The following is a 13,111-nucleotide window of genomic DNA, read 5'->3' on the forward strand; positions in this document are numbered from 1 at the left end:
ATTATAAAGACCGTATTTGCCAGCTTTGACACAACATTGAGGAGTTCAGGAATTATACTCACCAAGCGTTTCCAGAAATGTCATACCTGCTGCTTTAAGAATGTCATTTTAAGGCCACAGTTAAACAAATAACTCTTTCAGGAGAGTTGTGAGAGGTGAGAAAGTGAACATGAAATCTGCCGACAGAGGGCCAAGACCAGCACACACAAGAATTAGTGGCCGTGATATAACATATATACATTATACATTATTATACAGCAACACAAAGGAAGCCTACTACCTAGCAGATCTCTGCTAAACATAAAGGAGGCACCTTCTTTCAACCCAGAAACTAAAAGCTGGAATGGACTGCCTTGTGAGGTGAGCTTCAAGTGCCCCAAGTGTCCCACGGCCTTCGGTGGCTTGCAGGGCGCTGGGCTCAAGCCAAGTCAGGGCGGCTCCAGTGGAAAAGGCGTAGGGTGGAAAGGGCTAAGGCGTCCTTTGGCTCTTCCAAGGTAGATTCTTTCGAACCTTTTGATTTTTTTTTAATTTTATTGGAGTTCTTCGATTCTTTGGAACCTTTGGAACCTTTGGAACCTTTTGATTCTTTTGATTCTCGATTCTAAGCGTTAAAGAGCAGCGGGGAAAAGCTGCAACAAAGATGGGAAGGGAGTTGGTAAGAGTACTCAGAGAAAAGTGGGTGAGAATTTAACGGGTAAGGAGAGACTGGGCGAGCAGAGAAAAAGCAGAGCAAACGCAGAAGAGGAAACGGGGAGGAGGGAAGAGAGGGAGAGGAACCCTAGGGAAGGAAGAGAGTGACCAAACTCGTCCGGGACAGGAGGAAGGCACGCCCAGAGGGAGCTGTTTCTTTAAGGAGAGCCCCGCCCCCTGCGTGTCGCCGCAGCAGGCCCGTCCACGATTGGCTGCGGCCGGAAGGCGGGAGGGGGGTTGCTAGGTGCGGAGGGGATCCGGCGGGCCCCCTCCTCCCGGAGCTCCGAGCCGCGGGAGCCGAGCCGGGGTTAGCGGCGCTGCTGGAAGATGGCGAGTGGCCGGGACGCGCGGCCGCCCTGGCGGCCGGGGCGCCTCCCGCTTCTGCTGTGCCTGCTGCTGCTGCTGCTGCTGCTGCTGCTGCGGAACCCGGCCCGGGCAGCGCACATCAAGAAGGCGGAGGCGACGACAACGACGACGAGCGCAGGCGCCGAGGCGGACGAGGGCCAGTTCAATCGCTACTACCACGAAGAGGAGCTGGGCTCGGCGCTGAGGGAGGCTGCGGCCGCGGGGCCCCCGGGCCTGGCCCGCCTCTTTAGCATCGGCAGCTCGGTGGAGGGTCGGCCGCTGTGGGTGCTGCGCCTCACTGCCGGCCTGGGGCCGCCGCCTCCTGACAGCGACTCGGGGCCCGACGCGGAGGGGCCGCTCCTGCCAGGCCGACCGCAGGTGAAGCTAGTGGGCAACATGCACGGCGACGAGACCGTGTCGCGCCAGGTGCTGATCTACCTAGCCCGCGAGCTGGCTGCTGGCTACCGCCGCGGGGATCCGCGCATCGTCCGCCTGCTCAACACCACCGACGTGTACGTGCTGCCTAGCCTCAACCCCGACGGCTTTGAGCGCGCCCGGGAGGGCGACTGCGGCCTCAGCGATAGTGGCCCTCCCGGGACCAGCGGTCGCGACAACAGCCGCGGCCGTGACCTCAACCGCAGCTTCCCCGACCAGTTCAGCACCGGCGAGCCACCAGCCCTGGACGACGTGCCCGAGGTGCGTGCCCTCATGGACTGGATCCGCAGGAACAAGTGAGTGTCATAACCCCCCCGCCCATCCACGTGAGCCTGCAGGGGCAGAGGCTGGGTCCGGCACTCAGTAGGCATTCAAACAGTGCTTGTTTGCCGGCCTAAAGGACGGGAGTAGTGAAGGTGGAAGGCGACACCCCATAACCAGGGCAGGGCCCAGGCCGCTTAGTCTCTTGTCCCTCTAATAGCCCAAGAAGCACTGTCTAGAGGCTGTCATTTGTTCCACGGATGCAAAGAGCTGTTTGGCTAGAGGCGAGACTTCTTTCCGACGTTCTGGTCCCTATCGTCACAGGACCATAGAATGTGAGCACTAGAAGAGAACTTAAGGATAACTTAGGTCAGCTCACTCATTTTATAGATAAGCTGTCAATATTGCTGTTATTACTGTAGGCACGGTGCTAAGTAAGCTCTTTCTCTGGACTGCATGATCTCACTTAATGTTGGCCACAACCTCATGAAACAGACATCATTAATATCCCTGTTTTGCATATAGGGGAAATTAAGGGTCAGTGGTTAAATAATGTACACAATAGGGAGTGTAGCTGGGAATTAGATGCAGGCAATCTGACTCTTTGTCAGTGCTCTTAACAGCTACAGAGGGAGGCTGTAACCCATTAATGATAAATGACACTCCCTGAGTCTTGGTTATTGGATGGAAACTGGTTCTCTTCCAGTCTTTATTCTGACTCAGCTAGGGAGCATATGGCTATGGCTGGAGAACATGCACAGAGCTGGTACTTTCATCCCTCAGCTGCTTCATTTTAGATTCTCTAAAAGGTTTCAGTTGCCATTTGTGCACTTTATTAGTGGGCCAGGGCTGAATGGCTAATTATCGCATTTAATACACACCTTAAGTGTTATTAAGCATTATGTGGGATGTAAAAAATTAAAAGCAATAGGACCTCAAGAAATTGATGTATAACAAGAGAATATCATAAATATCTGTGAGGTGTGTTTATGTACCCAGTTAAACTTTACAGGAGGTGTTCCTGCTGGCAAAATGTGTGTGGGCTGCAATAATATGGATCATCTCTGTGGAAGAGGTAGAACTTGAATGGCGTTTCGAGAGATGAGTAGGATTTTCAGCAAAAAGGAGGAGGGGAGGAATAAAAGAACAGAGAACTTACTCCAGATGGAATAATGTCTGAAGTGAGCATGTACTGCTTCCCTTTTCAAGCATGGGCTTTACCAGCATATCCCCATTTTTGTGTCTTTCATAAGGCTTGCGAGGCAATAGTTAATCTTTCCATCTGGATTTGAAGATTTCTAAGTGACAGATACAATAAAAGTAATAATGAACAGAGAAGTTTCTCTGTGAGACTTGGGATCACCTCTCCTGTAAGATTTCTTTTTTTTTTTTTAAGATTTTATTTATTTATTCATGAGAGACAGAGGGGGAGAGAGAGAGAGAAGCAGAGGGAGAAGCAGGCTCCCAAGGAGCAGGGAGCCCAATGCGGGACACGATCCCAGGACCCTGGGATCATGACCTGAGCCGAAGGCAGACGCTCAACCATCTGAGCCACCCAGGCGCCCTCCTATAAGATTTCAATACATATAGCAGACCTAGAAAATTCATAGGCATTATGACAACCCTAGATTTTTTTTTATCTTTCGTCTTTCACTTTACTCTTCCTTTTGAGATCCCTTGTAGATATTTAATTTCACATATATATTCTGGGAAGATTTTTTTTTTCTTGTAAAGATAACATGTCGTGATCTCTGAACATTTGTCTAAGAAACATGACTTTAATGTATATCTTGCTGTCGGAAGCTATGATGGCCAGGGCTTTTCTGAGATGATATATCGAATGCACTGTTTGCATTGCTTAAATGAAAATGCCCTGTCATGACACTTGCAGGGATATAAATTCCGTGACTAGATTTTTCTCTTCAGTATTAGTTCTGTGGTGACCAGAAATGAAAATGAGCTTTGCCTTGGTGCAAGTCACCTTGAGGCTGTACCAAAAGCCTTAAACTTTAAATGTGGAACCCAAAATTTGCTCTCTGGTTAATGTTTTCATATCACAGTATTTAATGATTATAAGTTTTGGTTTGGGCCGGTTAGTTCAATGATAGGAGCTTGTGACAATTTTAAAAGTTAATCTGGGTTTGTTGTCATTACACAAAAAGTCATTTTGTTCTGTGGCTATGGACTATCCCAATCTTAACCAACCACATTTCAAACATGTAACTCTAATAAGGGAAAGTAGGTGACTATACAGGGTGAAAAGTACATCCATCCATCCTCAATTTTCACAAATTAACTCAAAATGCATATTCTTTAATGATAAATTAATAACAAAGGACACTGATAAGTGAATAAAATTAGAAGCACAAGCATACACACAATTTGAGATTGATGCCTAGAGTCAGCTCCATGAATAGGAAATTTAAGAACTGAACACATTAGTCTGTATGGGAAAATTACCTTTTTCAGTGTATTTTCTGAAATCATTTGAGTAATTTCTAGATATGCAGTTCACCCAGCTATATTAGAAATAGATTTTTGTTGCTGTTTTGGGTAGTTAAGAATTTAAGACTTATTTGGGGCGCCTGGGTGGCTCAGTTGGTTAAGCAACTGCCTTCGGCTCAGGTCATGATCCTGGAGTCCCAGGATCAAGCCCCACATCGGGCTCCCTGCTCAGCAGGGAGTCTGCTTCTCCCTCTGACCCTCCCCCCTCTCACGTGCTCTCTCTCTCTCTCATTCTCTCTCTCAAATAAATAAATGAAATCTTTAAAAAAAAAAAGAATTTAAGACTTATTTCCTTCTGCTTAGGAAAGTGAACTTTATTTTCTTTGTTTCACTTTATACTTCATCCAATGGGTGCCTCTGTATTGTTGATAATTGACACATACTTAGGAAAATATACAAGATTTTAACCCATCATTAAAATAAAGATTTTATAGTTTTCTTGGCCCCCATTTTTGGCACACTAGGCTTCTTTAATTAAATATATCTGCTTAGACTTTAATAAGAGATTAGCATATAAATGATTTTTTGGTATGTTGGTGAAAAGCATCACCATATTGCTGGGGATGGGTACAAACTACTATTGAGGGGCTTATATTATATCTTTAGTTTCCTGAGTCTTTAGAATTTAGTTTATCAGACTCAAGTTCTCATAATTTTTATTTATTTTTTATTTTTATTTTTTTATTTTTTTTAAAGATTTTATTTATTTATTTGAGAGAGAATGAGAGATAGAGAGCACGAGAGGGAAGAGGGTCAGAGGGAGAAGCAGACTCCCCGCTGAGCAGGGAGTCCTATGTGGGACTCGATCCCGGGACTCCAGGATCATGACCTGAGCCGAAGGCAGTCGCTCGACCAACTGAGCCACCCAGGCGCCCTATTTTTTATTTTTATTTTAAAATTTATTTTAAGAGAGAGAGAACGTGGGAGGGGCGGGGCAGAGGGAGAGGGAGAGAGAGCTGGATGCGGGGCTCGATCCCATGACCCTGAGATCATGACCTGAGCCAAAATCAAGAGTCGGACACTTAACCCACCTAACCACCCAGGCGCCCCTCAAGTTCTCGTAATTTTGTAAAAGTTATTTATAGGGTTATCTGGAGAGCATAATAGAGTTAACTTAGAGATTAACTTTTTTATATCTATAGATTCTTGTTTATAATATTTATAATATATTTAGCAGGTACCTTAAATCTTATGCAAGGAATAATATATGATCCTGAAGTATGAGGAACATTTAAAAGAACTGATTTGAATGAAAACAATAAAATACCTTTCAAATAAAATTAGATTGACATGCAAAGTTGGTTTGATAAAGACTAAAAACGATAAACTTCTAGCAACTGTAATAGATAGCGCTTTGTCTTGAAATCCTTGTTAAGAGTGGCATTCATACTTTTAAGACTACATAAGTAAAGTAAGGAAAATCTAACAAATGAATTTTATCACTCAAGTAGATTGCAAATACTTTGTTGTTCTAAAAGTATTTGGTTAGGCCATTTTAATATTTCTGAGAAGCATTGCAAGCAATGCCAGACAAAGTGAAAACAGCATTTAGTAGAGAATCTCAGACTTTAAAGTTTTAATTGAAAATATACAATTAAAAAAAAAAGAAAATACACAAAGTAGCATGCTTCACTTATTTAGAATATGCAGTTATCCATTTTATTTTACTAGAATATGAGTGCCTGTGGGCATTTTTTTTATGTTTGTTTGTTCCCTGGCGTATTCCTTAGTGCCTAGAACATTTGGCACATAGTTGACACTTAAGAAAATTTGTTGCTCAACGGAACTAGGCTAGCCTTCTTGTAACTTTCCCAAAATCAGAGGGGGAGAGAAAAGTACTTAAATTATTTTAGGCATGCAAATCGGAAGTAAATTGGTAATACCTTACCAGTGAGGGCCAGCTGGGTAGAAAGGAGTTAGAATTTCTGTATCATTCTATCACCCAAGAGCTAGCACTGGTAGTGGGGAAAAAATGAAAAGCAGAAGGCAGTGATTCCTGAAGTAGGTTGCTAGATATCTCCAAAGGATTGGACATTTGTTGAGCAGAGGATATACAGCAGTTGTGCTGGAAGGTGTCGTATGTATATTAATTTTTATAACAACCCTGGGAAGCAGGTAGCATTAATCCCCATTTTACAGATGAGAGAGAAACTGGGGTTCAATGAATTTAGAGGCAGTACCTTCTTCCTGATCATATTTTATTACTGGCGATATCATACGTATTACTGAGCAATATCATATTTATTACTGGTGACATCATATTTATTACTGAGTGACAGCTCTGGGAGACTAAATGTTCTTTCTTTTTTTTTTTTAAGATTTTATTTATTTATTTGAGAAAGAGAATGAGAGATAGAGAGCGTGAGAGGGAAGAGGGTCAGAGGGAGAAGCAGACTCCCTGCTGAGCAGGGAGCCGGATGTGGGACTCGATCCCGGGACTCCAGGATCATGACCTGAGCTGAAGGCAGTCGCTTAACCAACTGAGCCACCCAGGTGCCCTGAGACTAAATGTTCTTGCCCATATTTTTCTGGCTCCAAAGCCCGAGCTATTGCTGCTCCACCAAATGGCATTCTCTGGTGTCTGGAAGATTGCTAATTATAATTATATATGTTAGTTTTTAACTAGTCTCTTTTCATACTCTATTCTAGTATTTAATCACTGTTTTTATTGGCTAAGTTCTATCTTCTGATGAACAGATTCTGTGTTACAAATAATTTTCACTTTTTGATATTCCCTGGGATGGTACTGATCACACTTAAAATAACCTTTCAAATTAGACATACTACAGGTTTAAGTTTCTTTGAAGCATATAGAAAGAAATGTTATATATAACCCCCTTTAGAATTTCTGTAGGTCAGTTCATTTCAGCCACAAAAAGGCAGAAGCAAGAAAATCCAATTTTGAGTGCAAAGAGGAAAGTGTTTAATCTGTAGTCACAGTAATAGTTTGAACTGTTCCATGAGGGAAAGATGTATAAATAGGACTTCAGCATGTTTTTGCCTTTAGCTTTCACCATAAAAGGAGTTCTTCAGTATTTCTGTATCTATAAATTTCAACAAATTATAAATTGGTTCACTTAGAAGTAGAAACACACACAAAAAATGTTTCTTTTATCGGAGCAGGCCCTGTCTCTATGTCAAGTTTATTTTTTTAATGGGCCAATCAGAAACCTTGGGCTTAGAAAGAGAGCTGCTTCTATGGTGATGCACGGAAGGACTAATCTCTGTGCTATATTGTTTTTCTCTGAAAGCTGTTCACTGTATCAGGTTCTCCCCACCCCCAGTCTTCTCAACTGCGGCTTCTCTCTTGAAAATGTGAATTTAGTATATTGTGAAACTGGAGTCCGGCAAAACACATCCTGTTTTAAATTAGACTCCCTACCTTAAATATTTTGGAATAGTAAATATAAAAAATCATGAAAGTTATTAACCTAACTCACATATTCAACACATACTTATACAAGCCATGTTTTCTGTGATGTTAACATGTTATAAGATACAAGTATTAGGTTGAACTATATGAAATTGTCACTTTTGTAGGTCAAAATGTGACTGAACATTGGCAAGTTCATATTGTTCAACCTAACACATACATTTGAATTCCCTGAATAAGATGTCTCCTGGAATGTTAATTTATACTGTTAGTCAGCTACTTTTTCAATGATGGGAAAATTCTTTAAAGTTACTTAAGGTTAACTTAAATTGCAAAAACTGTTTGCCTGAAATTTATTGAACTGATGATGCTTTCTTTCCTTTTCTTTTGTTGTAGTTCTGCTTCCAGTAATTGATAGTGTTGTCTTCTACGTCTCTAAGAGAAACTTGAGTTCATTTATGAAAGATGTAGAGTTTTTAAATACATGGCATTTTCTGTGCCTCTTTTTTTTTTTTTTTTTTTTTAGTGATATGTGCTTTGGTTGTTTTCAAAGGTTTGTGCTTTCTGGAAATCTGCATGGTGGCTCCGTGGTAGCAAGCTATCCTTTTGATGACTCTCCAGAACATAAAGCCACTGGAATCTATAGCAAAACCTCAGATGATGAAGTCTTTAAATACTTGGCAAAAGCCTATGCATCAAACCATCCCATAATGAAAACTGGTGCCCCTCATTGTCCAGGAGATGAAGATGAGACTTTCAAAGATGGGATCACAAACGGCGCACATTGGTATGATGTGGAAGGTATGGAAAGCCCTGAATTTGCAATATTTTCCTCTTTGTTCATTTGGCTTTTCTTTTCTTTTCTTCTCTTCTCTTTTCTTTTCTTTTCTTTTCTTTCTCTCTTCCTCCCTTCCTCCCTTCCATTAGGTAAGCTCTGTGCCCAATGTGGGGCTTGAACTCATTACCCCCTGACCCCCACCGAGGTAAAGAGTCACATGCTGTACTGACTGAGCCAGCCAGGTGCCTCTCATTTAGCTTTCTTATGAATACTCTGAGTGGAAAAGAGGGAACTTTGAGGAATTCGAATTTTTAAAAATCTTTTTTTTATTTTGAGATTTTCAAACCCACAGTACAATTAAGACTACATGAAGGCCTATATATCCTTCATTTAAATTCACCAACTGTTATCTTACCCTAAAGGCTCCACCTCTCCCGTCCCTTCCTCCCCACACATTCTCTTTTGCCAAACCATCCAAAAGTAGGTTGCAGATTCCTTAATACTTCACCTCTAAGTACCTCAGCATGTATTTTCCAAGTACAGGAACATTTTTGTGTACAACCATATGTTGTTACCCTAACTGAGAAATCAACAGTAATTCAGTACTACCATCCTACATTCTGTCCATTACTCAAATTTGCTTTATTATTCTTCAGATTTCCTTTATAGCTCCTTTTCTTTCAGATCAGATCCAGTCAAAGTTCGAGCATTGCATTTGGCCCTTGTGCTTTTGTGGTTTCCCCAATGTAGAACCATCATATCAACACTCTCTTTTCTTAAGAGAGTAAGTGAACTCATCAAAGTGAATTTAGTATATTGTGAAACTGGAGTCAGGCAAAACACATCCTGTTTTAAATTAGACTCCCTACCTTAAATATTTTTGACTAGTAAACATAAAAAATCATGAAAGTTATTAACCCAACTCACATATTCAATACATATTTATACAAGCCATGTTTTCTGCAATGTTAACATGAATCCTTTGACAAGTTCAGGCCAGTTGTCCTACAGAACATCCCATATCCTGGATCCTGGTCAGATTTTCCAGCAAGACTCCTATAGAACACATCACATCACATCAGGACGCACATAAGTGCATGTGCCATGTGGCCATGGTGGAAGTCTTAGTTAATGGGATGACCATCAATTCTCTCCCTTTTATATAATGGCATGGTTTCCTTTTATATTTTAATCTGTGGGGTGATCGTGGAATTTTTTTTTTAATTGTGGTTGAAGACACACACACATATATAATATGAAATTTGTTATTTTGACCATTTTTAAGTATAGAATTAAGTGGCATTCATTTCATTCACACTGTTGTGCACCCATGTCCCCACTGCCTACTTAGAAAACTTTTTCAGCATCCCAAACGTGGTAACCAGTAAGCCGTAATTCTCCATTCCCTTCCAATATACTCTCTATCTCTGTGGATTTGCCTATTCTAGATATTTCATAGAACTGGAATCATAGAATGTTTGTCCTGCGTCTGGCTTATTTCACTTGGCCTGATGTTTTTAAGGTTCATGCAATTTATAGCATATATCAACACTTCATTGCTTTTTATGATGGAGAAACATTCCATTGTATGTATATGCTGCATTTTGTTTATCCATTCATCTATTGACGGCACTGGATTGTTTTCACTTTTTGGCTGTTGCGAGTAATGCTGCTCTGAACATTGGTGTACAAATATCTGTTTAAGTCCTTGTTTTTGCGGCGCCTGGGTGGTGCAGTTGGTTGAGCGGCTGACTCTTGGTTTGGGCTCAGATCGTGATTTCAGGCTTGTCAGATTGACTCTGCGCTCAGGACAGTGGGCTTAGGACTCTCTCTCCCTTCCCCATCTCTCCTCCCCCCTCTATTCGTGCTCTCTCTTTCTCTCTAAAATAAAGAAATCTTAAAAAAAAAGTCCTTGTTTTCATATCTTTTAGATAGGTCCTCAGGAGTGGCATTGTTGGATCATATGGTAATTTTCTATTTAGCTTTAAGGAACCACCAAATTGTTTACCCCAGTGGCTGTACCATTTATATTCCCACCAGTAATCCATAAGGGTTCTCATTTTCCACAGAATATTATTTTTAAAAGAGTCATTAAGTAGGTTTGTCTACCTTTTCTTTTTAAATGTTATATAAACAGCTGTTGTGCTTTCTAAACTTTTGATGTCCTTTTAATAATAACTTTTTTTGATTTTATTCAGTCTTAGACTATTTAATTAAGACTAAGCATAAGGAAGAAGTTAATTCATGGAAATGTCATCTGTATAAACTTGTTTTCCTTCTCCTAGAATCTGCCGATGGTGAAATGCCTTAGCTCTTCCTTACTTTTTTATTGGCAGTTAGTTACATTATAAAGTGTCTTATGACATTTCTTTTAATGTGCCTTTATTTAAATCTTTGAATTATTCTCTGACTTTATATGTCAAGCACTGTTAATCCAAATTGAGTCCTAAGTTTGAGAACTTGATACTTTTGAGAATTTTTTGATTCCCCTATAGTTTCTACCAATATTTCTTGTATGTAACAAACATCCACAAGAGGCTTAAAATAATTAGAAGCCATTTCTGCCCATAACAACTGGAGGTGATTTGAAAATCATTTATTTTCTCTTGTAGATAAGGGACATCTTTGATGTTTAATCCCATTTCAGTCTTCAGCAAATGTATTCAATAAAACCTGACTTCATGAACTTTTTGTGATGTAGTCAAGTTGCTTCATTTATTGGAGGTATTATTTAAGATAATGAGTTAAAAATAATTTACTTTTCTTTTTTCGGAGAAAAGTGTAAATGGAAAGTAATTTCTTGATGATTAAAGAAGGTAAATCTATGTTATACTATTAAAAAAATAGGGTACTGCCTTCACAGTAAGTAAGATTATTTGGTTAAATCAGACACCAGATTTTTCTGATTCTTCAAACATCTGAAGAAGCTACATTTTGCTGCTGCCATTCTTATTGTTTTTATGAACATCAACTTTTCTCCTTTTCTAGCTGGATGGTCAGACATGCTTTCTGTTATTTCCACAACTAGCTTATATCTCTTCCTGCCCCACCAATATTGAGCCGTTTTAAGAGTTTCAACAGGGCAGATTCACTTTGTTTATCTTATGTAGGACTGCAGTGAGTAAGATATTGTGAAACCTTATGACTAGGCATGTACTCAGACCCGGATGTCCTGGAGTAATTTGACACTTTATGTGATGTATTTACAAATTCTAGCTCGAAGTAGTATATACTTTTAGAGCTAAAAGTGAATATATTGATTTATTCCAACCCTTTTGCTTTATAGGAAATCAGGACCCCGGAGAGGAAATAACTTGTACAATATCATTTATTCCTTTAGCAAGTATTTACTGAGCCTCTGCCACATCCCATATACTGGGTTTGGTGATGGGGGCAAAACGGTGGGAGCAAAATAGGAACAATTCCTGCTCTCAAGGATCAGACAGTGTATTAGAAGTATGGGATATGGAGTGATCTGGCCCCACCATGTTCATGTTGGTTACCAGGGTTGACTCAGCATATCTAGCTGCCTATGTGGGTGGGCCTTGCTTCTCTCAACATGTTTCTCAAACCTGCAGGATACCTCTAGGGAATGACTCTCCTAATAAGGCCTCTGAATGAATAGTCATGCTCTGCTACTAAAGCCTCCTTATTGTGAGAGCCTAAGCTGAACTTATTCATGGAGCAGCTTTTTTTTTCTTTCTTTTCATTTTTCTTTTTTCTGTTTAACTCAGGTGGTAGGAGAATGGGAAGGTACTTTAAAAAAAGGAAAACGCAGTTCAAAGAGCTGTGTGAGAGATCGTGTTGACCAACTTAAACAAAACTGAAAATAGATGCAGGACTGTGTAATTTAGTTTAACTTTGTAGAACCATATCATTAGCAAATATACATTCAGTGGGAGTGGTGAAGGAAATAGATAAAGTTGCTGAGAATACAAAGACCAGGTTCAGTTAAGATTTGCTCAAAGTAAACTCGAATTTAAAGACCAGGAATATGGGGAATTTTTTTCAAGGGCAACCTCTGTGTTTTTCTATTCATTTGGCCCAGATGTCCCACTTAAAATTTTTTATGAGCACTATGCTCGTTAGCTTTTAAAAATATCTCAGGGAGTGCAAAATTATCACTTAATAACTCATTATCTATAAATAAATTGTTCACAAATGTCAAAATTGTGAGAACTTCTCACTATTCCCTGTAGTTTTTTTTTTTTTAAGATTTTATTTATTTATTTGTCAGAGGGAGAGAGAAAGAGCACAAACAGGGGGAGTGGGCAGAAAGAGGGAGAAGCAGGCTCCCTGCTGAGCGAGGAGCCCCATGTGGGACTCAATCCCAGGACCCTGGGATCATGACCTGAGCCAAAGGCAGATGCTTAACCAACTGAGCCACCCAGGTGTCCCTGAAGTAGTTTTGTTTCTGTTTTTTAAAGATTTACTTATTTGTCAGAGAGAGAGAGAGAGCACACACGAGCAAGGGGAGTGGCAGGCAGAGGGAGAAGCAGGCTCCCTACTGAGCAAGGTGGGGACTTGAACCCAGGACCCTGGGATCATGACCTGAGCCGAAGGCAGACACTTAACAGACTGAACCACCCAGGAGTCCCTCCTTTGAAGTAGTTTTAGGAAATAGCAGTAAGCTTCAAATTTGAATCTACAGTGGAAGTTGCCTATCTATATTCCTATACTGCAAAATGTTTTTCCTATAAAATTTCCTAATATGTTGCAATTTT

The 13,111-nt window shown here is 40.7% G+C and overlaps 1 protein-coding gene across 1 annotated transcript in view; it reads left to right on the plus strand.

Annotated features, from left to right (window-relative positions):
* Window positions 1–962: 962 nt before the first annotated feature.
* The window catches only part of CPD (carboxypeptidase D), a 66,814-nt gene continuing 54,665 nt past the window's right edge, over window positions 963–13,111 (plus strand). The window contains exons 1-2 of the mRNA XM_028109097.2: window positions 963–1,766; window positions 8,163–8,410. Coding sequence (XP_027964898.1) covers window positions 1,018–1,766; window positions 8,163–8,410 — 997 coding nt within the window. The 5' untranslated portion in view covers window positions 963–1,017. The remainder of the gene's footprint in view (window positions 1,767–8,162; window positions 8,411–13,111) is intronic.

Source organism: Eumetopias jubatus, unplaced genomic scaffold (assembly GCF_037043125.1).
Source record: "Eumetopias jubatus isolate StellerSeaLion01/CBP00866 unplaced genomic scaffold, mEumJub1_p1.0 scaffold_10, whole genome shotgun sequence".
Lineage (NCBI taxonomy): Eukaryota > Metazoa > Chordata > Mammalia > Carnivora > Otariidae > Eumetopias > Eumetopias jubatus.